Below are 24,538 nucleotides of genomic sequence, written 5' to 3' on the forward strand. Positions count from 1 at the left end.
ATTTTATTTCAAAACGATTTAGGACTTAATTTGACATATATTTAAAACTAAACGACTAGATTTAAATTCAAAGCGACTTTATCAAAAATTACTTTGTAGGATCTTCTCCATATTTAAATGACTAGTGTTTACATTTATTTGTATAGCAAGATTTTCATCAAGTTTTTTAAGGAGTAAATTGGTAAAATTATCTTCTTATTTATCATTTCTTTATAGAGCAACTTTCACATATAGCAAACCTAAAAATTATATTTGTATGTTATAGCTATAGTTTGCATAATTGTGCTCCATAATAAACTTTATGTTTGTTATGACTATTAATATGTATATTTCGCTATACATATACAAAAGAAGCAATTGTATAATCTGCTTCGATATACATTTACAAAAGAATTAATTGTATAATCTGTGTTTGTATAAAGCGAGAAAGAGAGAAAGACAAAAGAAAACTGGGCAGGGGAAGATCTATATTTGTATAATCATAAGTGTATAGGATGCAAATATATGTATTTCTATTTGTATATACAATTTTCTCTTGCTTTATACAAACACAAACACAATTTATACATTTGTGTTTGTATAAAGCTAGAGTGGCAAGCGAGATATGGGAGAGTGGCGAGCGAGATCTGGGAGAGGGGGGAGAGGGGAATGAAAAGATATATATATATATATACAATTTTCTCTCGCTTTATACAAACACAAACACATTTTATACATTTGTGTTTGTATAAAGTGAGAGAGGCGATGAGAGACTGCCCAACGAGAAACGAGAGTGGCGAGCGAAAAAATCAGGGAGAGAGGCGAAATGGCAACAGTTTGCTACGGGTTACAATTAAATCAAATTGTGGTTATAGCATTTAATTTAAATTAATAGTTTGCTATTTTATACAATTTTTCCTTCTAATATGCGTGTAAAAAAAGAAAATGATCAACTAATATGGGACGGAGTGAGTAACAACTTAACTTTAAAATGCCAATTTTATCCTTAATAAAATAATTTCTTGTCACACAAATATCTATAACTTATTTTAGTCCATAAGTTTCAAAAGTCATTCTTTCTTAAACTTCGTATCAAGTCAAACTAAGTCATATAAATTGGAACGGAAGAAATACCAGCATTATTGTTGCACAAGAAAAAAAGTAAAAATTATTGCACTTATTTATCCTTTAAAAAAGTATAACTAAATTTGTAAGTGTTATTTAAAAGACACGTGAATTGAATCAATTGTAATTACGAGATAATAAAGAAGAATGATGTAAATAATTGATAAGCTAAAAACAATTGAAATGAATCAATATTAAGTAATAATTAGAGCTTGTTGAGCCTGATTCCGATGATATCTTTGATAAGATGATAATGATATTCTTTTCCTTTTTCAACGGATCTTATTTTGACAATGAATAATAAAAACACAAACAAACCATCTGAAAAAACTTAGAGTGCCCCAATATCCTACAAAATTGGATATCCACCATATTAATTTGAGGTGTATTCTCAAAATGAAATACTATAAATAGGAGAATTAATAGCATAAACAAATCGTCCAACAAAAAAAAAAAAAAGACAAGCAACAAGCACTATTTTTATTTTATTTTTTAAAAATGGAGGCATCAAAGAAGCTTGTTGCAATGTTTCTCGTATGCATCGTTATGATTTCTTCATCTGTACACGTCTCCATGGCTGATGGAGAAAGTAACGCAGAAAAATTTAAAAAAGCATTTAACGCTGTTGCAACTGAATACACAGTTTGTTACAATATTTGTCAAAAAGTATGCTCCGATGCAGGATTTGGTTACACACATTGTGAGATGAAGTGCGATGAAGATTGCACAGCTAAATTGCTCAAAGGTATATAACGTACCTAAAAGGGTCACTCTATATATGTTCTGTTTGATGGACGAAATCTTCTTATTTTAGAATCAAGTTTTCTTTACATACTATATGTTATGTGATTTTAACGTTTAATAATAGTAAGTTAGTTATGATTTTATAACACATTAATATGTTCTACTTTTGCAGAGAGACTCCAAAACATGAAGAATTAAAGCCTTGGAAATGGACCAAAGGATGCAAATGTAGGGGAAGGAAAGAAAATAAAAGTAAAATAGTGGTTTTTAAAATTTTATTTCAACTAATTCATTAATTTACCACTGTATTTGTAAATTTTAAGATTCAATAAAATTGTTTCTTTCTCTAATTATTGTTGTTTCTCTCATCAAGTCAATTGCAATTAGTTTCATTTTTTTTATTTATTTTTATTTTATGTTTCTTAATCTTCTTGATATATATTGGCCAATATAACATTCCTTTGATATACATAATGTCGCTATTTTCTGAAATATTTAAAAAGTATCACTAGAAAAAGTAATAAGAAAGTCAAAACCATGCATCAGGAATTTTTTTCTTAATATTAAGGGTACAATGGAAATAACAACCAACTTTACTCTTAAAATGATTATCATTTTGGGATAATATTTTTGAGCAAAAACACACTACAAGACAATGGGTTTATAGCTACAAAATTTAAGCTATGAATTTGAAAATCGTAGCTATTATTTAGTAATTGCCACAAAAATTTGAATTTTGTGGCTATATAAAAATTTGTCAAATTTCTTAGCCACGAAAATCAAATTGACAAAGCTAAATCCTAATTTTTGTTATAATTGCTAACAATCGTAGCAATAAGTACCTAAATAGCTATAATTTTTNTCATATTTAGCTACAATGTATTTTGTAGCAATAGATGTCTTTTCTTGTAGTGACAATAACAAGTCCAGCGTAATTTCATAAAGTGAAGTATGAAAAAGGTAGGATATACACAAATTTTATTCCTATCTTTATGGGATAGAAGGATTGTTTCTAATGCACTGTATAAGTGACTATTAATTTGAGATGAAGGGAGTATTGTATATAAAATTCACTCCTTACATATAAGACTACAAGCAAAATGATGTTTATCGAGGAGTTCCAAAAATAAAAATCTCGATACAACGATTGAACTCTATGAGATCGAATCTCAAGGAAGAAGCGGGAAGGAAAGGGTGGTTGCACGTTTTCTGGGAGTAATGCCTCCTTTCTCTCTCTCCCCCAAGGACTCAGTCACTCGGGTATCATTAACAGGGAGATCTTTTTTTTTTCTTTTTTGTTTCGTATTTCTCATCAAAGGAGCTGAAAATCACTCGTTAAAAACTTTATTGCATATATTATACGTAGACGACATACTAGTTGAAAAACGGAGGGTATTTTCTATTGTCTCGGTAAGGGCAAGTCCAATCTCTTTTAACACTGCTATAATATTTTGGTAACAAAAAGTTCCTATCATGTTTTACTCATATTACCAAAGGATTAACATAATTTTAGATTAATTACATTCTTAATATTTAATTGATTGACCTAATAAACGAAATATAGGCTAATCATTTTTTTAAAAAAATGAAATTTAACTGCAAAATGGAGATACAATTGCACAAAATGGTCTTACTGAGATCAAAAGATGACAAGATCAGCAAGAAGAATGGTGAGGCAGCATGTGAAAACGCCGGCTACAACTGAGGATTGACCGATTGGAGAGGTGTGAGCAGCATTAGCTGTAGACTCATTGCGAGCAGTAGGGGTTATCTTTGCAACAGGAGGTAGAGGTGGCTCAACCACATCACTTTCGGTAAGTATTGGGCTGGGAGCTTCTGCTGGTGGCAAAGATTGACGAGACATGAATTGTAGGAGAACTCCAGGACTAACAAGGCTAAAATACAGTGGTGGGACTTTGTAACGCAAACAACGGTTCCCTATAACCCAGCACATGAATATATCTCAGTATTGAATCACAGGGTAAGTCCATACTTGCCCAAATCAGTGCTATTTCCAAATACAATCACTACATGCCCAAATCAGTAGTAGTTTTACTTTGATACACAAGAAAAAGCACCATATGGCAGATTGCAGCTTACTTTCACAGGTAGATGGAAAATTTTTATTCAGTACTAACATGATGCATGTGCATGAATTTCAGATAATGCACCAAAAAAATGAGGGAACGATAAATAAAGAGAAGCTAATGCGATGGAAATATAGGAATTACTTACTTCTGTATCTAGCAGCTGTGCGAGGGAAATCTGTTATAACACCATCAATGCCAGCTCCAACGAAATAATTGTTTATCTCTACGGATGAATCTGAGAAAAAATCCCATGCTTGAGACACAAATTCATTGTTAAAGCGTTGAACGTATACTGAGAGATTTGATGAGTGCAGTTTCTCCACCACATTTGTTTTCCCAACAAGAAACTTACTCTCGCTTGGAAAAACAGAATTCTTGGTTAAAATTACAGAACTAGCAAAGCTCTTGATCTCGGATATAGTTGAGCTCTCAATATCACTGATATCATCAGCAACCCTGTAAACAAGTTCATAGCGGTTTTTCTTAAATTCTTTCAGAACTGAACTGTCTTTTGATTGGATCATAACTTTCTTCGCTGTCTGATTATTATAACCAGCATTCCTTAAGGCTTCACGAACAGCATCAGTTACACCAAATCCCTGATTTGCCAGGTAAGCTGCATTCTGCACAAGTTCCAGAACATCGACAGATAAAAAATGAATAGGTATGGAATTATGTTGCTTCCTTCTGGCAGTAAAATTTTGCTTCTTAAAACAAACTGAGAAAAATGTCGTTTATTTCGACGATCAGTCAAATATTTTACAAGTATTGCTTATTTGCCATAAACAGGATCTAAATAGGAAACTGAAAAGCAATTGTAACGACTATTGCATCTAAGAGAAATACTTTGTCGTTTCCATTTTGGAATTTTCCATCTCAAGGCATTATTTTTCCAGCCCTTAGTGCCAATTGCATGCAAAACATAAACCACAAGAGCAAAAAGGATTTATTCTATTAAGGTAAAATCCATCAAGTCAACTACCGAAGTTAAAAATCATTGCATCCATATTCCAAAAGATGTTCTTTGCTTTCATGGAATATTGATTCCCTTTTACGGACTGTCAAAATTTAAGTCACGTTGAATAAAGCTACTGCAGAACGGATATTAGCATTTAGATGTAATATGGACTTAACATTTGCTGATACATAATGTTGTTGGTATTAACAATGTCAACAGAACCGGCAATAAATAAACTCACCTCTATGCTGATCATGACACCAGATACAGTTGTGGCATTTTTTGCATATGTCAAGAAATCCACCAATGAAACAAAGTTTCCCTCATTTCTGGCTTTTGGATTTCGGTACAATCTAAACTCTAACCATGGGTTTGTTATTTCCGCTACAAGAAATTAGAGCATGTTAAGTACATTAGTTAATATTTTATGCTAAGCTAGAAGTTAACCTTATTAATTTTAAGAGGAAAGAATAGTCTTTGTCACTAACTTAGTTAACTGACCAGTATCCAGAAAATGTATATCTACATTATTCATACGCAAGCAAAAAAGATGGCAATTCACAAGCTGATTTCTTGTTATAAGGTTTGAATTCAACCCATTAACTTGAAGATGCGTCAACAACTTTTGTCTTTAAACATACTATCTTCAGCATCTTGAAAACTTGAAGATGGTAGATGTTTAGTTTGAAAAGTTGTAAGGTAATATAAAGGGAAGTAGATTGGACTTACGTTTCAGGCTATTAATCTCATCCCAAGTAAGGTTAAAGGTGACTATTCCATTAGTTATGTTCAGTTCTGGGACAGTACTAGCAATATTGGTGAATGGCGATCGAAAAACTGTAGTCTTATCTATCAAATTAATAGAGCCCAGGCAGAAGGGTATTCCATCCTTTGTCATTTGAACAGGACAGTCAAGAACATCCGCACCATCCGAAGCAGCTTTTGTATATGCCAAATCAGTACAACCCGGGTAGTCACCACTTGCTCCTTCAGATGTGATAATCAGAAGCTTTTCTGTAGGCCAACAGGAAAATGGAGAAAGAGTGAGATATAACGTCTTGTACAGAAGAACAATTTAGTCCTACTCAAGATATGAGCATGGTCGTGTCGTTGCACAAAGCTTTAGAAGTGCTAGCTTGGATTCACATGACTCGATAAGGTTATTTTCTCTTGAAAAGCTAAGGTATCTCCAAGACAATATAATTCTCAAATTCTTCGCTTACTCTTTCATAGAAGAGTCTCTCTGGAATAGTAATTTGAAACCAAGCTCATTTTATTAGACCAGAGAATTGATCTCAAACTCAAAATTTCTCAAATCAAACCTTTTCCAGTCCATTTTAACCTTGAGTACAGTACTAGCTCATAAGTTTCGCAGGATAATGGTTCGCATTTTCATATTTCGGGTATAAAAGCCATCTAGTGAGCAAAACAACATTCACCGGTGACCGGTCTAACAAAAATGAGAGCGTTGTTAGTAGGCTTACCTCGAGATTTATCATTCTTATCCAAATGAGTAAAGCAATCTGCAACATTACAAGAAGTATAAGAATAATGAAGATTATCACAGTAGAAAGAGAAATAGCACAGAGCTTCAAGACCAACTGAAAATATCCATGAATATAAAATGCAAAAAAGGTCCTGTCAGATACTCAAATCTAAGCTATTACCGAGGTAACTGCGATCACCTTCACCTTATCCACCACATTTACAAATCTAGTGTGTCCAACTGTCTGCTCTTTGATATCACTATCGGTGATCATTTATCTCGAAGAAAACTATTTACTTTTCCTTTCATGTCTCCTTTTTATTCCCAAATTAAGGTTAGGACAAGCATATCACCTCAAAACCAGTTATTGGACTTTATAGTGGCCACCCACTCTTATGAATTTGACTCTATATATAACACATGTGTGTAGAAACATTTATATTTATGTTCTTCTAGGATTAGCCTATGCATTTTCAAAGTCCAACACACCCTGATTGCAGTTCTACTCACTACTCAGGACTTGTAAACTAGCAAAATTTCATCCTCCAGAAACTTTGGAGTTACCTAGATTTACTTTGCACCAAGGACACAATAAGATATTCAGAAAACAGGAAATAATTGTTGAGAAATGAAAGAAATTCTGGGACTGCCCAAAATTGAAGATATCTTCAACAAGTCATCGTATTCACAGTCAAGTAATTTACTAGAATGAGCAACTAATATTATGAAAGCAACAATAAGAGCACAGAGATTCTGTTATTCATCAATTATAGTGTGGTTACCTATTGCCGCTGATGGAGTTACTGGGAAGTCAGACAGTACTCCATCAACAGAGAAGTTGCCATTGTCAACAAAGGACAAATACTCAGATGTGGGATCATAGCTGTAATTGTAAGCAAAAGGTACATCATTTGCAAACTCCGATGCAAAAATCTGAAGACCTTCTTTATGAGCATCTAAGACAAGTGACGTATATGGTTGTAAGTAGAGGGAGTTGTCCACCGGCCAGATAAAAGATTTGGGAACAAGAATTCCAGAGGCAAAGGTTTTGATAAATGTGAGATTCTTCAATAAAGAACCATACGTTTGATTTGTTGAAGGCTCAACATCATTCTGTCCGAGAAATCGGAAAACGAGTTTCGTAACTCGTGAATTGAGTTGTGACAGAATACTTCTGAGGAAATTCACCTCGGGCGATGAAATATAGTTGATCAGAACACTCCTGGACAGGGATATAATATAACTTCTCATACTCAAATTATGCTGGCCGAAGAAGTTGTCATGCTGCAAAAGGATTTGCAAAACAAAGGATCAATAAAAGTGGTACCAACACAAACTCAAGGCAACATTTAGCAAGATCCAACGATATACAACAATATGTTGTAATAACACATTAATTGATAACTTTAAATGAAAAGAATCTGAAATAAATTAAAACCAAACAATTATATCCTTATAAGTGGAAACTTTTCACAACTGAATAAGTACCTGGATGTTCAACCATAATCCCGGAGGTTTCACTTGGTTTACCACATCCTGGACAGTAAGAATGCTTTGCTGTGTTCCATCAAATCTTGAAGTTCGTGAATAAACTCCTTGCTTCACTGTCCAAAAAAAATAAAAGTAATATTTAGTCAGTAGAAACTTCAGTCACCGTAAGTAACTGCTACAAGCAAAGTAATCAGTTCAGCATCCCTAACAAGGCTATGATTCTCTAGATTATATGACCAACATAATTTTCCATACCAATTTTAATTTTTTTACGGCAGGTATTTGTCTTAAAAGCCGAGTTATTAGACATCATTACTGATTGTCTTTGATTTAAACATATGTGAAGAATCAAAAGTGTATTTCAAATTACTTATGGAGAGAAGGGTTTTATTTCAATTGGATTATAAATACTAGCATAATGTTCTCGAGTATAAGTATGCCCATTCACACTTCACCAAAGGAGTCAACTTAGGAAGATGTGCCCACATGCGGTCCTGAAATGATGGGTTCTTTCTTTTGCAGTTCATCAAGGAGTTGCAAATTACCAGTGGCGTGCAAATAAATTTACGTATGGATCCAACATGCCATTTCAAGAAAGAGTAAAAAAATCCAACATGGAAGAACCCTTTATTATATAGAGCAGGAAAAGGAAAGAAAGAAAGATAGTAAATGAGACAAAGTCCCTGCAAATAATTGTTTATACTTTATATCATAAACCATAGGAAGGGAAATTGCAGCAAAATTGCTATTCTTAAACATTGATTCCAGAATCTTCGACTTATAACATGATATACATGTGGAACATATTTGGACTTACAGGTGACGGGCGCGAGATCTTTGAAATTGTAATCTGTAGAGAACCATCCTTGTGTTGGTACTCCATTCACTAAGTATTTACTCTTCTTATTTTTGAAGTAAAAATCAATGTCAGAAGCATTGTCGAGCTTGAGGTCAGGAAAACAAATGCCAACCCCATCTTTAGTGAGTTGCACATCACACCAAATAATTGCATTGGGCAAACTAGTTTCCAATGCCATAATATATGCATCATAGCTTGAATCAGGCAATAATCCAGAAAATCCACCACGTGCTATAACTAATGGTGCATGTCCTGCAAACAAGAAACAAAAACACTATATTAACTATGAAATATTGTAAAGAATGTTGGTTTTTTTAAAGGTTAAGCCTTAAAGATGAGGTGTAATGTGAATTAGGAAATGGAATAAAATAAGTCGTAGGAAAAATAGAGCCCATTTCTCCCTCATTGGTGATGAAGAGGAGATCTTTTGTGCTTCTAAATAGAAACAATCCTTCTAGCTAGTAAAGGTTGTCGTCGTCGCTCGAATTCGGCAAATGATGTGAATTTTTGGACAAATATTATTTTTCATTTCTCATTAATTCATTCCCTTTTCTAACTTAAATTAATTCGCACGAAATTAGTTAATCAACTAAAATTTGCGGGATTAATTTTTCAACAAAGAGTTACCTCTCTTCCCAACAGTCACTTCCACACCTGTTGATGGCTATAAATTATCCGAGGCTTCACCTCATTTGACACACTCAAAAACAAAATCTTCTACTTCCTAAAAGCACACAAAATTCATATATTTCTTCTCTTTTTCTTTGCATAATTTTTTTTAAAGAAAAACAATAATTTCTATCAAGTGATTTACTTCGTTTGTTGAGTTCACTATAGTTTTATAATTTCAACTGACAATATCACAGAACACTGTTCTATTAGGAATTAATCCAAACCTTGGGCAAGTGTGAGGGGATTAAATTCCCTAAGGAATATTCATTTTCTTTTGTGGGATTGGAACTATATTTTCCTTCCATTATTTTCGTTTATGTTTATATATGTTGATTACAGGAATAACAAAGAATGCAAAAGGCAAACTGATTAATTAACTTTTCAATTCCCCTGTGGGGAGGTTGGAGAAGCATTGGACGTGAAATTCTACTCAAAAGACTCTGATCAGTATCCTCTAACAATTTTTTTTGGTGAAAAAACCTAAATTACTAAAGCGAACTCTGGAGGTTAACAATTTCCTGAATAAAAACCCAAACTCATACACTCTGCGAAAATTGTTCAGCTAACTCAAAGTTGACAAAAAAAAGGTCCAAACTTGAGGAAGTAATTGGAAAGTAAGCAACGAAAAGAAGTTACCGTGTAGTGTGAGCCATTTAGTGGTTGCATTGTTAAGTGCTTGAGTAGTAACTGAGAAGCAGGAGAGGAGCACAAATAAGCATGAGAGACGCCGGAGATTCCACATTTCCGGCGAGAATTGCCGGAGAAAGTTTCGTCGGGAATGTGAACTATATTTGGGTTCGACAGAATGATGAAGAAGATGAAAGAAGACGAAAGAGGTTTTAGCAATTTTAAAAAGTTTGAAGTGTAGAGAGTTTTAGAAAGGCAACAAAAGCAGGTAATTTTTTCGAGCTGGTGTTGTTTAATCATATTTAGAAACTATATACACCATTAAGCATCCTAAATTATACTCACTCAGTTCCTATTTATATGTAGTCCACTTCTAATTAAAAATAAATGATCTTTAATATTTACCATTTCACAAAATTAATGCATAAAAGACATTATCAATGCACAAGTTATTACATTTTGAAGATATACATTTGATCAACATAAAAAAACTAAGTAAATAATTCATGTGTATTGGTTAAATTAATTAATTCATGATTGAAAAATTGACTTAAAAAAGTACTCCCTCTGTCCAACAAAAGTTGTTCACTATTGACTTGGCACACCTCTTAAGAAATTATAAATAAAAGGATAATTTTACTATATCACACTTCTAATATAATAAGTACAATGTCTTGAGAAATGACTATAATTAATGATAAGGGTAAAATAGGAACTAAGTGTATATTTATTCATAGATTTCATAAAGTGGACAAATATTATTGGATATCTATTTTTAATATAGTGGATAAGTATTATTGGATGGAAGGAGTATTAAATAAAGATACAGTAATAAACTTACTTAATTTCTTAATGTGCGTGAGATCTAAATTAATGATGTATTATATAAACAGAAACATGAGTAATTAATTAAAATGAATGTTGTAGTAATGGAAGTTGTTGCGCGACCCCACTTAACTTAACTTGTATTTACCTCGCAGTTTCACATGAACTTGTTGTAGTTACTTGTGACTAGTTACTATGTTAAGTGCTCGTTTTGAAAAACAAGTTATCTTGTGATTAAATTTTTAATGTGGATAAAATTAACATTATAATTTTGAAATAATTAATCTAAAAATAAGTTATTGCATGATTTTATCTTAACCAAACATGAGATAAACTTATACTAAAATTAATTTTGAAATTAGTTCTTCCTTTTCTCTCATACTAAACAAGACCCCTAAGTACTCACTCCGTTCACTTTTACTTATTCATTATGTATTTAAAATATATTTCACTTTTATCATATCAAAAGAAATATCTTTTTTCATGTTTTACTTTTAATATTAATTATTCATTCTTCAAATCATTTCTAAAAGTCCAAGACTAAACATCAATCCATATGAGTATTATGAGAGAACAGTCAACCACTATTCTTTACTAAGCATGTAAAGTTTAAACTGAACAAATAAAAATGTCTAGAAAAAGTAATTATTAACCCGATTAAGCAATCTAATTATAAATGAAAGTAAGTTGTAGTAATAGAAGTATTGCCCCACTTAAGTTGTGTTTAGTATAGGAATTTGTGATGGTTAGTTGTGACTTTTGACTAGTAGTTACTTAATACAATTAATTATAATTTTCTCTTGCTCCTCTCTTCTTGATGCTTGTTTCAGACTACCATTCAGCAGAATTTGTTTTGGTTGGTAGAATATGTTGGAGAGTTAAATTTATCCCTACTCGATTTTCTAATAATAATTTAATAAACATATGACATGTTTTTACATATTTCATCTTAATTTTTTATTTATGCATGATAAATTAGCATGATATAAAATGATGGGAGCATTATTATCTTTAATATAGTCATGTCAATTGCTAGCTATAAAATTTGGCATGCAAGTCTTGTGAATCTTTTAAAGAGTAAAGGAATGCAACAACATCTATACCCCTAAATTGAAATCCTTTATAGGTGCTGAAGTCCCTCCAATTTTATTTGTGCTTTCAAAAGGGCTTCTGTTCCAATAATTGCTATTTAACCTCTTTGATTGTAGTTTCGTTATTGAACCTGATTCCATCATTGAACCATTGAACCTGGCTCCATAATTGCTATTTGCATCTATCGTGTATATCTCCTTCATCAATGGTTACTCACTCTGCAGTTCGCTCCAAATCTATCTGATCTCATTCAGAATTGAAAACTTAAGCAAAAGTAGTAGTGTTGAGGCAGGTACAATCTTTATGTCATGTATCCATGTTCTTTCTTAAAGCTATGCATTATATCTCATATTCTCTCATTTATATGCGAGGTTTAAAGGATACATAGATGAAATTGAAAGAGATGAAGAAATATGTAAATAAACAAAGCCATAAATAATAACTGAATAAGACAAATTGAATGTATTAAATAATATCAAGCAAATATAGCATGTGTTGTGGAAATATCCTCGAAGAAGCTCGAAAGTTACTGATGAACAAGTAATGAAATTGCTAGAGAGAAAATTATAATTTTTGGTAAAAGAATTCAATTGTGTATAGTGTGATGAATTTGTTTATTTTATCGGATGAATTTTTGGGATCTGTTTGCCAAGAATTAACCTCTCTTGATTCAAGAGTGGAACAGTAATGTCCGACATCTCTTATGGACTACCGGGTTATCTGCGAGCATTTCAATCCTTATCCCGACGTTAATTTCACGAAGTGAATGTACCCTCAGACTTTGGGTATCATCATTGTTTTTATTACCTTCCACACGTCATTGTATGACTTGGTCACATGTCTTATCTATTTTTACTGTATACAAACTTGAAATCGAATTTCAGATTCAGAAAACAATTTACAACATAATTTCTAACTCACTTTTGAAATTTTATTCAAGTACATTCAATCATAAATATCATTTCACATATTCTTTGTAAAATATATAATCAAACATAATCCTATATTCATCAATCTACCTTCATAATTTTTTTAAAAAAGTGGAAAATATTATAAATTTATGACCAAAAGCTTATTAAATACGTAATTTCAGTAAAAAAAAACTTTTAAAATCACTCTATTTGATTGGGTTGATTTGTAATAAACCGTTAGTTATTTGAGGTAAAAACATAACCAAATCAAACCATCAACATAATCATCAATTTTTTATTTTTTTTTTTGAGATACTTGTAGCCTCATTGTTGGTAAAAAGCACAGAGTGCATCAATGGCCGTTTTGGGACTCTCAAACACAGGAGATATATTGTCTTCTTCTTCCAATTCCTTAGATTTTTACCATAGGATTCACTCTTCTTTTGTCCCTATACAGTGGTTCCCTCCGAGGACTCGCCGGAAATGCCTCAACAAACAACAGCGTTTCAGCATTTCCAGCTCCTTGTCCCCGAAGAACTCTGCCAAAATTAAGGTTATCGGCGTCGGTGGCGGCGGCAATAATGCTGTTAACCGTATGATCGGCAGCGGGTTACAGGTGGGGATTTTGTTTTTTAAATTTCCTAAATCTGATTGCATTTTTTGTACAATCACCATTTTCCTTCAATTGCTCCTGAGATGGTAGCCAGATTTGAATTTTCTGTCTAGGCATGTTGCTCAGACTCTTCGAAAATATTTGTGTGGTAGGAAGCCAATAACTTTTGAGCGGTTATTATATTTGTTTTGAAAAATTCAATAAATATATAAGAACTACGACTTGAGAATCCATTTGTATAGTTTGTTGTTGGTCCAGTAGCAGAAAAGGAACCTATTAAGCTTTGCTACTCTCTTAGTCAACGGTTCGAATTTAATTTGAGATGTGTGGGAATCCACACACTTCTATTCAAATCCTGATTCCGTCTCTGCAGGTCCATGTCAGGTACTCAAAAAGTGGTGCATTTTGAAAAATTCAACAACAATTTTGGAGAGTCCGAGCAACATAATTGTGTAGTGAAAGATGCTTTAGTATTGGTTTGAAATTATGATGTCCATGTTTTTATACTTTGCATTCAGATTATACTATCATGTTGCACTCTCATTGTGTGAGTTATGCTAACCTTGTGGGCTAAGGAAGACAAGCTAGAAATCACTTTCACTGCTGTTTGATCGGCCCCATTTCTAGTTTTATCACTTAATATTTCTTTCAAATAAGTTCATCTGTCACCATAACAAACTCAACCAAGCACAAATGTACACCCCTATTCAACTGTTAACATCTTCATTTCACATGATAAATCTCAACATTTCATGTCCAATAATAGGGTGTTGACTTCTATGCCATAAACACGGATACTCAAGCATTGTCGCAGTCTACAGCTGAGAACCCAATTCAAATTGGAGAGCTTCTAACTCGTGGACTTGGTTTGCACCTTCTTGTCTTTCTGTAGAAAAAAACCTTCTTCAGAAGCTCTCTTTCAGAGCAGTTAAACATATACCTATCTATATAGATTATGATAACTTGATATATTGATATAAGTCACGTCTAGAGATGCAGGTACTGGTGGAAATCCTCTGTTGGGTGAACAGGCAGCAGAGGAGTCGAAGGAAAGCATTGCAAATACTCTTAAAGGTTCAGATATGGTGTTTATAACAGCAGGCATGGGCGGAGGTACAGGATCTGGTGCTGCTCCTGTTGTTGCTCAAATAGCTAAAGAAGCAGGTTATTTGACTGTTGGTGTAGTCACGTATCCATTCAGCTTTGAAGGACGCAAAAGATCTTTGCAGGTAAGTGCCATTTTCATCATCTTTGAAGAAGCTAATTATGGTTGTTCCATGCCAGACATCTAAATCCACTGTTTCTATCCCCAGTAGGAAAGCCGTAGACGTGGGGTTTACCATATGTGTGTGTTTTCGGGTGTGGGGGAGGTTGGGATACACCAACCTTTAATGGTAGTTAGGTGGCCTATGGTGAATTTAAAGGATTTTTGATTGAACTCTAAGGTAACATTGTACGCAGTCTAAACCTCAACAAGATGCTCAAAGTTGTACTAACTGGTTGATTTTCTTTTCCATGCTAAATCATATGTTCCCGTCTAACAAAATGCTTCCGTGGTTGTAATGTGATCATGGTGATCTTCAGGCTTTGGAAGCAATTGAAAAACTTCAAAAAAATGTTGATACTCTTGTAGTAATTCACAATGATCGCCTTCTCGATATTGCTGATGAGCAGACACCACTTCAAAATGCTTTTCTTCTTGCTGATGATGTACTTTGCCAAGGCGTTCAAGGAATATCTGATATAATCACTGTGAGTTCGTTCATTTCTTTCAGTATTTGATCCACACGAAGTTCTCTTTTGAATTTCATGGGAATCCAGATGATTCATATAACCAAACTAAACTAATTTTGGAATCCATCTGATTATTTGCAGATACCTGGGCTGGTAAACGTGGATTTTGCTGATGTAAAGGCAATCATGAAAAATTCTGGAACGGCAATGCTTGGAGTTGGGGCTTCTTCCAGTAGGAACCGTGCTGAAGAAGCCGCTGAACAAGCTACTCTGGCTCCTCTAATTGGATCTTCAATTCAATCTGCAACTGGAATTGTATATAACATTACTGGAGGGAAAGATATAACTTTGCAGGAGGTCAATATAGTATCCCAGGTGCACTGAACTTACCTTCTTTTATGTATTTTGTTTTTCCAAACTTTCAAGTTCTTGAAACAAACCATTTATCCTCCATTTACAAGGCAGTATTTGTATAGTGATTTGCTTGGAAAAATACGTACCTCACAGGTTGTCACAAGTTTGGCTGATCCATCCGCCAACATCATATTTGGTGCTGTTGTGGATGAGCGTTTTAATGGAGAGATCCATGTCACTATAATTGCAACTGGTTTCACACAGTCCTTTCAGAATACTCTTCTAAACAACCCTCGAGGAGCAAAGCTGGTTGATAACAGCAAAGGAACCACAGAGAGCACGGTATCACCTGATACTCTAAGCTCATCAAACTCTCCTTCCACGAAACCTCAACCACCTGCTCGGAATCTGTTCTTTTAGCTCCTAAGTTTGTTATCTCTACATTCTTTTTTTTCCTTGCACTCTACTTATTTGTTCCACAAGGGGTCAGATTTGTGTTTGCATGTAGCTGTAGAAATCATGACAAGGTTTTACGAGATGCATACCAAAATTTGGTGTTCTTCTCTTATAACATGCATGTACAGTAGGTTTACTACCTGTAACATTTTGTACCAGTTGATTATTTTCTTTCTGCCAACCCAAGTATTCACCAAACTTGGTAGGAGAAGCTTAATTTGTTGCTTTTGTAACTTTCACCTGAACAACTTGTATCTAGGCCATTACTCATTCGGAAGGGCTCCGTATAGTTTTGGGGTGTAGCATTGTTGTTATTCCTTTTCCTTTCAGCCTAGTGGCTTCGGACCTATCTAATGGAGAATTTAACAATCTATGGAGAAACTATGTTTTCCATTTTCCAACTCACCTAGTATTGTTTCCAGAGAAATTAAACCAAGTAACTTCCACTTATAACTAATATTTTTCTTTTACTTCCCACAAGTATCAATGGAGTAACTTTTTTACCTATTACAAATATTTTTATTTCTTCGTTTTGTAAATTATATTGAATTTTTCAACTCATTCCTCTTCGGCCGTTTCGAAGCTCAGAAAAATCTGTCTCAAGTACATATATTCAATCAAGAATTCAAGATCATGGAACATATCAAATCAAACCAAGCAATGCATGAAAACAGAAGCAGAGGGAAGATTTCAAAAGTTCGAATTCTCCCGACTTACACTCAATGTACTAGTTCTTTTGCATTTACAGTTTACCTTTAGTCCAACCCAATTACAGATACTTGATCAACATATATATAAGTGCAACAAGTAGTACAATCCCAATCACTGATAAAAGCATGCACAAGCAAGAGCAACCACACTTTGTGCGTTTGTTCAAAATTCCAACCTTCCTCCCCACTCGCTGTTCACAGTTCAATTATCAGGAAAACCAAGAGGAAACACCAAGTTAAATGTGAACAGAGAATTATCATCAAGAGAGTATTGTAGAAGAAAGAAGATAAATGAAAGAAATGCGTCGTTCTATCAATATCCTGCATAAAAACAGAAAACTGAAAAATCTCAGACATATCACCAAGATTCATAAGTATATAACTGCTCTGTTAACATGCATTGAGACTTCTTACATTCTCCCATCCAGCAAGTACGTACTCTAGCAATCAATGGAGTATAGAAGGCCAAGCAAACTTGAAAGAAATACAAAGATAAGCTTTTAGTGCAAGTCCACGAGGTAAGAGCAGCAACAGGAGGACACCCAAAATTTTCCAAGTCAAACTCTTTATTCTCCAAAGAGCCCAGTTCTTTGAACGTTATAAAAGAAATAGATTGTGCGTCGACGTAGTTTATTTCAGAGGGGACAGATATAAGCACCAAAATTCTACAAACGGCAGTATATGTTTATGAGAATCCATGGTGCAGAACACTTTGTTTAGTAAAAATAGTAAGTTTGTCCTTCTTCATCCATGGGTGTACTCCAGGAATTGCCAAATGCCCCTCTTTTCCCATTTTCTTTGGTGAATGTACAGCATTATGGTCTATAGATGAAGATTCAATGAACCGTTTAGAGCATAATCAACCTTCTCAGTCTCATTACCTGATTCCATAATGGTGTATAGCCTGGAACAAGTTTGAAATTGAACGGGTGGTTTCAAGATGGTTATGCTTGAAGTTCAGAGGATGAAAACAGAGGAGTAGACCGTGTGAAGTAGGCTCCTCTATCACCCATTGCACTTAAGGAACGAGAGAAATAGAAGAGAGTTTGAAACAGTGAAAAGCACCCTTATCTACATTAGTGCCACAATCCTATTTCTTTGGTTCATTTTTGGATAACATGTTCGAATATCACATTTTTTCTGTAGGATTATCCACTCTTTAACATATTCTCTCATCATATCAATAAAAAGGATCAATTTTCTTAGAGCATTCAGCACCCATCCCACCCCACCCCCACTTCCCCAAACAAACCAACAACAAAGAATTTTTTTACTAGGGTCATAAGCCACCACATAACTAACAATTATCAATGTCATCAAAAAGGTCCCAACAATTCTGCCTATGTGCAAAACATAGCCTTTCCTGTATAAATAAGACAGGTTTCAGTAGGTTGATGGCTAGAGCAAAGATAGTTAAGTTATGAGGAATGAAGATTGCATTGGCTAGAGCAAATGGTATTGGCTTCTACACTACTCATTTCCTTCAGAGGAAGATCAAGAATTTAAAGTTTATGAACTCCTACAATGACCTCAAGCTAAAGTACAATAATAATTGGGCTCACAGTCGAAATATTTAGTGGATGTTTCGATCATATGCAGGGTTTGAGCAAAAGCTGGTGTTCCATGAACCCATATACCACTACACTCTTAGTGAAGTTATGAAGTGCAATCCCAGAAAAAAATTAGTACCAACATTAACAACCAACAATATCAGGTTTGCATGAGTTGTTGTAAAAGCAACAAAATTGTCACCTGAAGTCTTGAGTCAGTAACATCAACATGTTCGTCCAGGGTAGCCTGCATTGAGTCAGACAATAAAGGCACGATAAAGTCAACATCCTACTTCAATAGTAGAAAAGCAGTATTTCACAGGGAAAATAAGCTGTAGAGGTAGTTCAATAGGAACCAGCAAAAATTTAACTCATACAATGAGTCTTGTTTGCAAGCCGAGCTCCTCATTAACTGCCAATGCTATATGTTTGAAGCTCATCATAGACTCCTCCAATTTCTCAAGCCCCTCATCTTGTTCTGCATTAATAGTAAAGCCAACAAATAACATATAAAAGAAACAGAAAAGCCAATAGCAGGAGAAGTTTTCAAAGTATATAACAACATGCCTTTCATAATTTGCCTTTGAAGACCAACAACACCATAATTGTCAAGGCCTGTGGTTCTGCTCGTAGCATCTGCTGCCTTTGTTTCTGGTCCAAGCAAGCTGTCCCTATTGGCAAAGTTCGACATATTCAAAGTGGAGGCCATTTCGGTTGCTTTTGATTTTAAATTTGCAAGCATATCCTTGCGACGATTCATCTCTTTCTCTGTCCTGCATAAAGATGAAGGCTTAACAAATCTATACAGAATCACCATACAAAAAGTAATGTTATTAGGCCAATGTGTTCAAAGATATATGCAGACAGACAACTGCTACAAATTCTTGTGACACTTGCCCCTCCCCCACCCTCAAGATATTTATAAGAAAAAGGATACATTTCCCAAAGTATAAAAGTAAAAGTTCTGCAAACTAACACAACTTAGACTCTGGACATTGTCAACAGAGACTAAAGAAGAGAGCTGATTATTTGAAATACTTTCTCTTCTATAATCCTCCATTTGGACAAATCACTAACAATGACTGGTGTTTGCTATCCATTTCCCTCTTACACCCTCCATTTCAAATTGCATGCCTTGTGGCGCTTTACATTTTTAAGGGAAAGGAAGAAAATATTTGACTTTGCATAATTCAGTAGTTGCAGATTGAATATGCAACTATGCATAGTTCATGATAAGTGAGGTCAATTTGTTGTATCAGATCAATTTTTACCCTCTTAATTTAGAATTGTAAGCAAGGAAGCCAGGAAATATTTGATAGCCCAATATATTTTTTTTCCTGATTGAAAATTGATTGACCAATATTAAAGTGGATTAGGGATGGATCACCCTAGATAAGAAGCCAAAATATGATTTCTAAAGAAAATATGACCAGAAACACATTTCAACTAATATAAGTATTCACCATCATGAAATGAAAATATACTCGGTGCAGGTCAAATACAACTATCCACTACCTATTTAGGAACATATACAAAGTTCTCTAACAGCACGACAAGAGTCATATGAACAGATTGCCAAAGTACAAGCAATTTATCACATTTAAACAACATTAAGCATAAGAAGACTCAGCTTAGGAAAACTCACAAATGTTGCTTTCCAGGAAGCTTAGAGTCAATAGACTGTAAGCTATCAAGTCTAAATCCTAATATTGTGATCTTCCTCCTTATTGAAGATGAATGGCATTGTGCTTCTGGGCCTGTTGCGGGCAACGAATTTCTTTCAGATATCATGTAAATGATGTCATCCGCGAGTTTTCCTGCTTCATTATATTCCTGGATCCAGGAGTCCCCAAAAGTAACCATTCCCTGAAGAAACATCAGAAAGATAAATAGACAAACGATGAATAAGGGAACATCCATGTTAACAATCTCCCCCCCCCCACCCCCAAACCAAAAAAAGAAGATAGAAAAAGGGAAAGAAAAAAAGCAATTTCTTGCCCCCTCGCAAAATGAAGATAATGTATTGGCAAGAATGTTAGATCATAAAGCAGCTATCTATCTCATTTGACCAATCAAAGACACTGCAACAGAACTGCAAGAAGACTCCATACACGGACCTTCTTTTCATCATTCAATGTGCTTTGCCACTACAAGAAGTGGGAAAGAAAGGTATGGAAAACAGAGGGCAGAGTTCTACATCAAACAAAGGAGGGACAGAGGAACCATTACGAAAAGCAGAACCTCGAATTTGCCTTATAATTTTCCAAACCATGTGCACCACCACCGTCTTTCACCTTTAGTTAAGAATCTGTAAAGAAACTAGAAGAACATTCAAGACTGGAAGTTGACATCTATTCACCAAACATGTTATCTGAGGTGCTCAACCTTAACTCCTCCAACTCTCCCCAAGGAAACAATCAATAGCGCACCAGAAAGAAGACAAGAGAAAAGAAGATAGAATAACAAGACCAAATTGCCTACATAACCATCGATCAAGAAAGACTCAAGAGCACTTAATTCATATTGAAGAAACAATTGACAAGAACAGACAGAAGATGAAGCAGAAGAAAAAAGTAAATCAGAACTTCCTAATACAACTATTTGCTGAGAAACATTTTTTTTTGAACTTGGTAACTTTGTATTATATCACGAACCAGTACATGGGTTGTTTTGAAAACTTATATACAAGTGGCCCCAATTCTTACTGCTCTATGGCTAAATTGAGTCTACAAACATCAATTATAGAGACAGTATCATTGTTGAGTACAACTTATTACACCAAAAACATAATAGCAAAATGTAGTTGAGCTTCACTTTCTGTACACTATTCTCTATGCTCTCAAAACACCTAGAGTTTTCTCTTTCCACATTGCCCACCATATTGAAGCAGAGAGAAATCTCCATCTGCCTCTATCTTTTGCTAGTACTCCTGCTTCCTCCCAACTCTTTAAAGCCTCAGAAACTTTCCTAGGCATAGTCCAGGAGATGCCTTTGAGACTTTAAAAGATTCTCCATAATTGTTGAGTGAACTTGCAGTGTAGAAACAGATGGTTAACAGTCTTTAACGTCTCCCCACAAAGAAAACATCTAGAGCATAAGGCTATCCCTCCCTTCATGACATTTTCTTGAGTAAGAGCTGCTTCTTTGGTCAACAACCTGACAAAGCATGATACCTTATGGGATATTCTGTTTTCCATACTTGTTTTCATGGCCAATTTGTAATTTGTCGGTTTGTCTGATCCATCAGTTTATAAGCTCTATTGGCTTTATATACTCCTCTATTGTTTCCTGTCCACTATAATATCCTCCCTTGTTTGAAGTCCATTGAAAGGCTCCACTGTGTTGAGAAATTCAGCTACTCTCTAAACCTCCCAGTCATTGAGTTGTCTTCTGAAGTTGAAGTTCCACCCCTGTAGTGTCCATAAATCTGCTATAAACCCTTGTTGAATTGTAACTAAGTTGTAAACATCAGGAAATAACTCTTCCAAGTTGCCTTTCTCATGCCAGTTATCCTTCCAAAACATGGTCTTTCTCTCATCAAAAAATTTCACCTTTGAGTTGTTCTTCATTTCATCCCACAGCTAATGGACCTCCAAAGGCTGACCTCATAAGGGAAAGTCACCTCTTTGATCATCCATTTGTCTTCTGCTATATATTTATCCCAATCACACATTCCCACATCAGTTGTTTTCCATTTGCGTACTTCCAATTTCATTTGAAGAGCTTTACTTTGCAAGTTTAGGTTCTTAATCACCAAACCACCATTCTTCTTTCCAGTTATCACTTTACCAAGTGAAATCCTTTCTTTTCCTTATTACCCTGCCATAAAAATTTCCTTCTAATACTGTCCAGCCTCTTGGTGACCCTTGTTGGGATAGGAAAAAGGAACATCATGTAAGTAGGAAGAGCATCAAGTACTAAATTGATTAGTGTCAATCTTTCACCCGTAGACAAGTTTTGTGTTTTCCACCTGGCTAGTTTTTTTTCCACACTTCTTAGTCACATTGTTCCATATATCTATGAACATAGATTTGGCTCCCAAAGGTTATCCCAAGCATATAGTTGGTAGAGTGCCAACTTCACCACCAAGGATTGTTGCTAACCAGCTCATGTTGTTGACTTCATTAATATGGTACATTAGACTCTTTCTGCATTTCATATGCAAACTAGAGACCCCTTGAAACAGAACCAAAATCACTCTTAAGTGCTTCTGTTGATCTTCCTCAACATCACAAAAGATAAGTGTATCATCTGCATATTGTAGATGTGTCGCTTCCAAATTGTCAATCTCTTCTCTAGACACTTCAAAAACCCTTTATCCAACCTTTTAATTTGGCTGTCTTGATCATGTTATTCAATCCTTCCATAGCAATTAGGAACAGAAAAGGTGACAAAGGATCACCTTGCCTGAGTCCTCTATTTTTTTTTTAATTTTGAAACTAGTAACTTAAGCCTAAGTCCTCTATGTGATTGGAAAAATCCTGTCGGAGAACCATTGACTAGAACTGAGAAGCTGATTGTTGAAATACATCGCTTTATCCATTTCAATCAACTTTTCCCAAAAGCCACCATTCCTAATATCTTCATAAGGTATCTCCAATAACATGGTCATAAGTTTTCTCTATGTCCAGCTTACATAGAATGTCTGGTTTCTTATGCTTAGCTCTAGAATCAACAGGTTCATTGGCAATCAAGATTGCATCCATAGTTTGTCTCCCTTTAATGAATGTCATTTGCTAAGAATCTACCAACTTGCTAATCACCCCTTTCAATATACCAACCATTTGTTGAGAAACATTCTAGCATTTAATTAATCTTGAAGAATGGATGTATCTTTACTTGCTTCATAATGATCCTTGAGGCGACTACCCCTCTATTAGAATAGTACTTAATTTCAATTACACCTTACAGGCAAATAAAGAAAAATAAACTCACTAGCTATTTTACCCATCCTAAACATAGCTGAAATTAAGTGATAGGAATTTTTGTATGCCGGTCAACTGTTGTATTGAAGATAATGTACAGCTTGCGTCCAGGTAAGGTAATTGCAATTTGTTTCTAGAAGTACAAAATTCGGCTACAAAAGATAACCAAATGGCAACCCAAGTGTGTGACTTAGTAGTCAATGAACTGGGTTGAGAACCATAAGGTCTCATATTCAAATCCTAGCAGAGACAAAAATACTAGGTGATTTCTTCTCATCTATACTAGTCTTGGTTGACAAAGTTACCCGGTACCTGTTAGTTGTGGGAGGTATCCGTGGAATTCGTCGAGTTGTGCGCAAGCTGACCACGATTATCAAAAAGAAAAGAAAAAGGTAACTAAATGGCCGTCAAAACAGCAATAACTATATGAAACGACTAGTAATTCCAAGTCCACAGCAGAACCACGGAATTCAGAACTTTAACTCTTTAATTGCAACAGCAAATAGAGAAAAAGAGAACGACGCAATATACTTTGAGTTTAAACACCGGTCCATTAATTCTAGCAATCAAAAGCGCATTGGGAACAGTTCAAAAAGGGGAAATTCAAGAGCATCAATTACATATGTGAAGGGAGGAAACGATGTTACCTTTTCTTAGTGAAATTGAAATTGATGGTGAGAGAATTACGGAGACTTTTTGAAGGAGCAATCAAATGAGAACAGAAATCACTTTGGAGCAGTGTTGTCCAGCTTCGTCGCCGTCGTAGTCGCCGCCGCCGCCGTCGTCACGCGCACTCAGGCAATGATAACTTCAGAACTATTTTGACTTTGTTTACGATTTTCTTTTCCTTTTTCTCTTTTTTTTTTCTTTTCTAGACATCCTTGGGTTGGTTAAGTTGGTTGGGTGTTTGCTTGTTTGGGAGAGCTAAAATTTTAACTACAACTTTAGTAGTGTTACAAAATAGTCTCATGAAAGCAAATTCATTAGGGAAAATGACATTATGGGAGACAATATATTGTATAAGGTAAAAATAGATGTGGTGTGTGTACGAATATACATAAAAAGTAGTGTTTTACATCGGAAGAAAGTAACAGGATTCATTTTGAAGAAGAGAAATTGAAATAAAGTTCGAAATCTGATTGAAGTTTAAATACTCAAAAGGAAGGATCATTAAAAGAAGCTAGTCGTTATGCAACCGTGCAAGGACAATACCGAACATTACATCTTTGTCATTAAAGTCAAGTGAGACCTCATTAATAGGAAATATTTATGAGTTATCAAGTCAAGGAAAAATCATCCATATAAGAAAGGTCAAATCTTCATAATAGAGGATCATT

The 24,538-nt window shown here is 34.6% G+C and overlaps 4 protein-coding genes across 7 annotated transcripts; 2 read left to right on the top strand and 2 right to left on the bottom strand.

The window, feature by feature from the left end:
- Positions 1 to 1,602: 1,602 nt before the first annotated feature.
- Positions 1,603 to 2,198, top strand: LOC125862554 (uncharacterized). Its single transcript, XM_049542662.1, has 2 exons — positions 1,603 to 1,849; positions 2,021 to 2,198. Exons 1-2 carry the CDS (start codon positions 1,603 to 1,605, stop codon positions 2,044 to 2,046), a joined length of 273 nt encoding a protein of 90 aa, XP_049398619.1. The 3' UTR covers positions 2,047 to 2,198.
- A 1,085-nt stretch (positions 2,199 to 3,283) lies between these two features.
- On the bottom strand, positions 3,284 to 10,241 carry LOC125862539 (glycerophosphodiester phosphodiesterase GDPDL4-like). 2 transcript variants are annotated; one of them, XM_049542638.1, is made up of 9 exons: positions 10,041 to 10,241; positions 8,691 to 8,984; positions 7,871 to 7,986; positions 7,165 to 7,666; positions 6,381 to 6,419; positions 5,626 to 5,910; positions 5,138 to 5,280; positions 4,084 to 4,561; positions 3,284 to 3,786 (listed from the first exon to the last, which is right to left on the bottom strand). In XM_049542638.1, exons 1-9 carry the CDS (start codon positions 10,144 to 10,146, stop codon positions 3,488 to 3,490), a joined length of 2,262 nt encoding a protein of 753 aa, XP_049398595.1. In that variant the 5' UTR covers positions 10,147 to 10,241; the 3' UTR covers positions 3,284 to 3,487. The 2 variants fall into 2 exon arrangements, with proteins under 2 accessions (XP_049398595.1, XP_049398596.1); XM_049542639.1 differs by having other exon boundaries at positions 3,334 to 3,684; positions 10,041 to 10,197.
- A 2,951-nt stretch (positions 10,242 to 13,192) lies between these two features.
- On the top strand, positions 13,193 to 16,436 carry LOC125862546 (cell division protein FtsZ homolog 1, chloroplastic-like). Its single transcript, XM_049542651.1, has 6 exons — positions 13,193 to 13,475; positions 14,239 to 14,338; positions 14,472 to 14,701; positions 15,057 to 15,224; positions 15,348 to 15,581; positions 15,714 to 16,436. The coding sequence occupies exons 1-6, from the start codon at positions 13,215 to 13,217 to the stop codon at positions 15,978 to 15,980; spliced, it is 1,260 nt and encodes a 419-aa protein (XP_049398608.1). The 5' UTR covers positions 13,193 to 13,214; the 3' UTR covers positions 15,981 to 16,436.
- A 186-nt stretch (positions 16,437 to 16,622) lies between these two features.
- On the bottom strand, positions 16,623 to 24,104 carry LOC125862550 (syntaxin-52-like). Of its 3 annotated transcripts, XM_049542659.1 has the most exons (6): positions 23,849 to 24,104; positions 19,922 to 20,142; positions 18,844 to 19,049; positions 18,654 to 18,754; positions 18,479 to 18,523; positions 16,628 to 16,917 (listed from the first exon to the last, which is right to left on the bottom strand). In XM_049542659.1, the coding sequence occupies exons 2-6, from the start codon at positions 20,137 to 20,139 to the stop codon at positions 16,786 to 16,788; spliced, it is 702 nt and encodes a 233-aa protein (XP_049398616.1). In that variant the 5' UTR covers positions 20,140 to 20,142; positions 23,849 to 24,104; the 3' UTR covers positions 16,628 to 16,785. The 3 variants fall into 3 exon arrangements, with proteins under 3 accessions (XP_049398614.1, XP_049398616.1, XP_049398615.1); XM_049542657.1 differs by lacking the exon at positions 23,849 to 24,104 and having other exon boundaries at positions 16,623 to 16,917; positions 19,922 to 20,154; XM_049542658.1 differs by lacking the exon at positions 23,849 to 24,104 and having other exon boundaries at positions 16,861 to 17,047; positions 19,922 to 20,154.
- Positions 24,105 to 24,538: the final 434 nt, after the last annotated feature.

The sequence above is a fragment of the Solanum stenotomum genome, chromosome 4, assembly GCF_019186545.1.
Source record: "Solanum stenotomum isolate F172 chromosome 4, ASM1918654v1, whole genome shotgun sequence".
In the NCBI taxonomy this organism is placed as follows: Eukaryota; Viridiplantae; Streptophyta; class Magnoliopsida; order Solanales; family Solanaceae; genus Solanum; species Solanum stenotomum.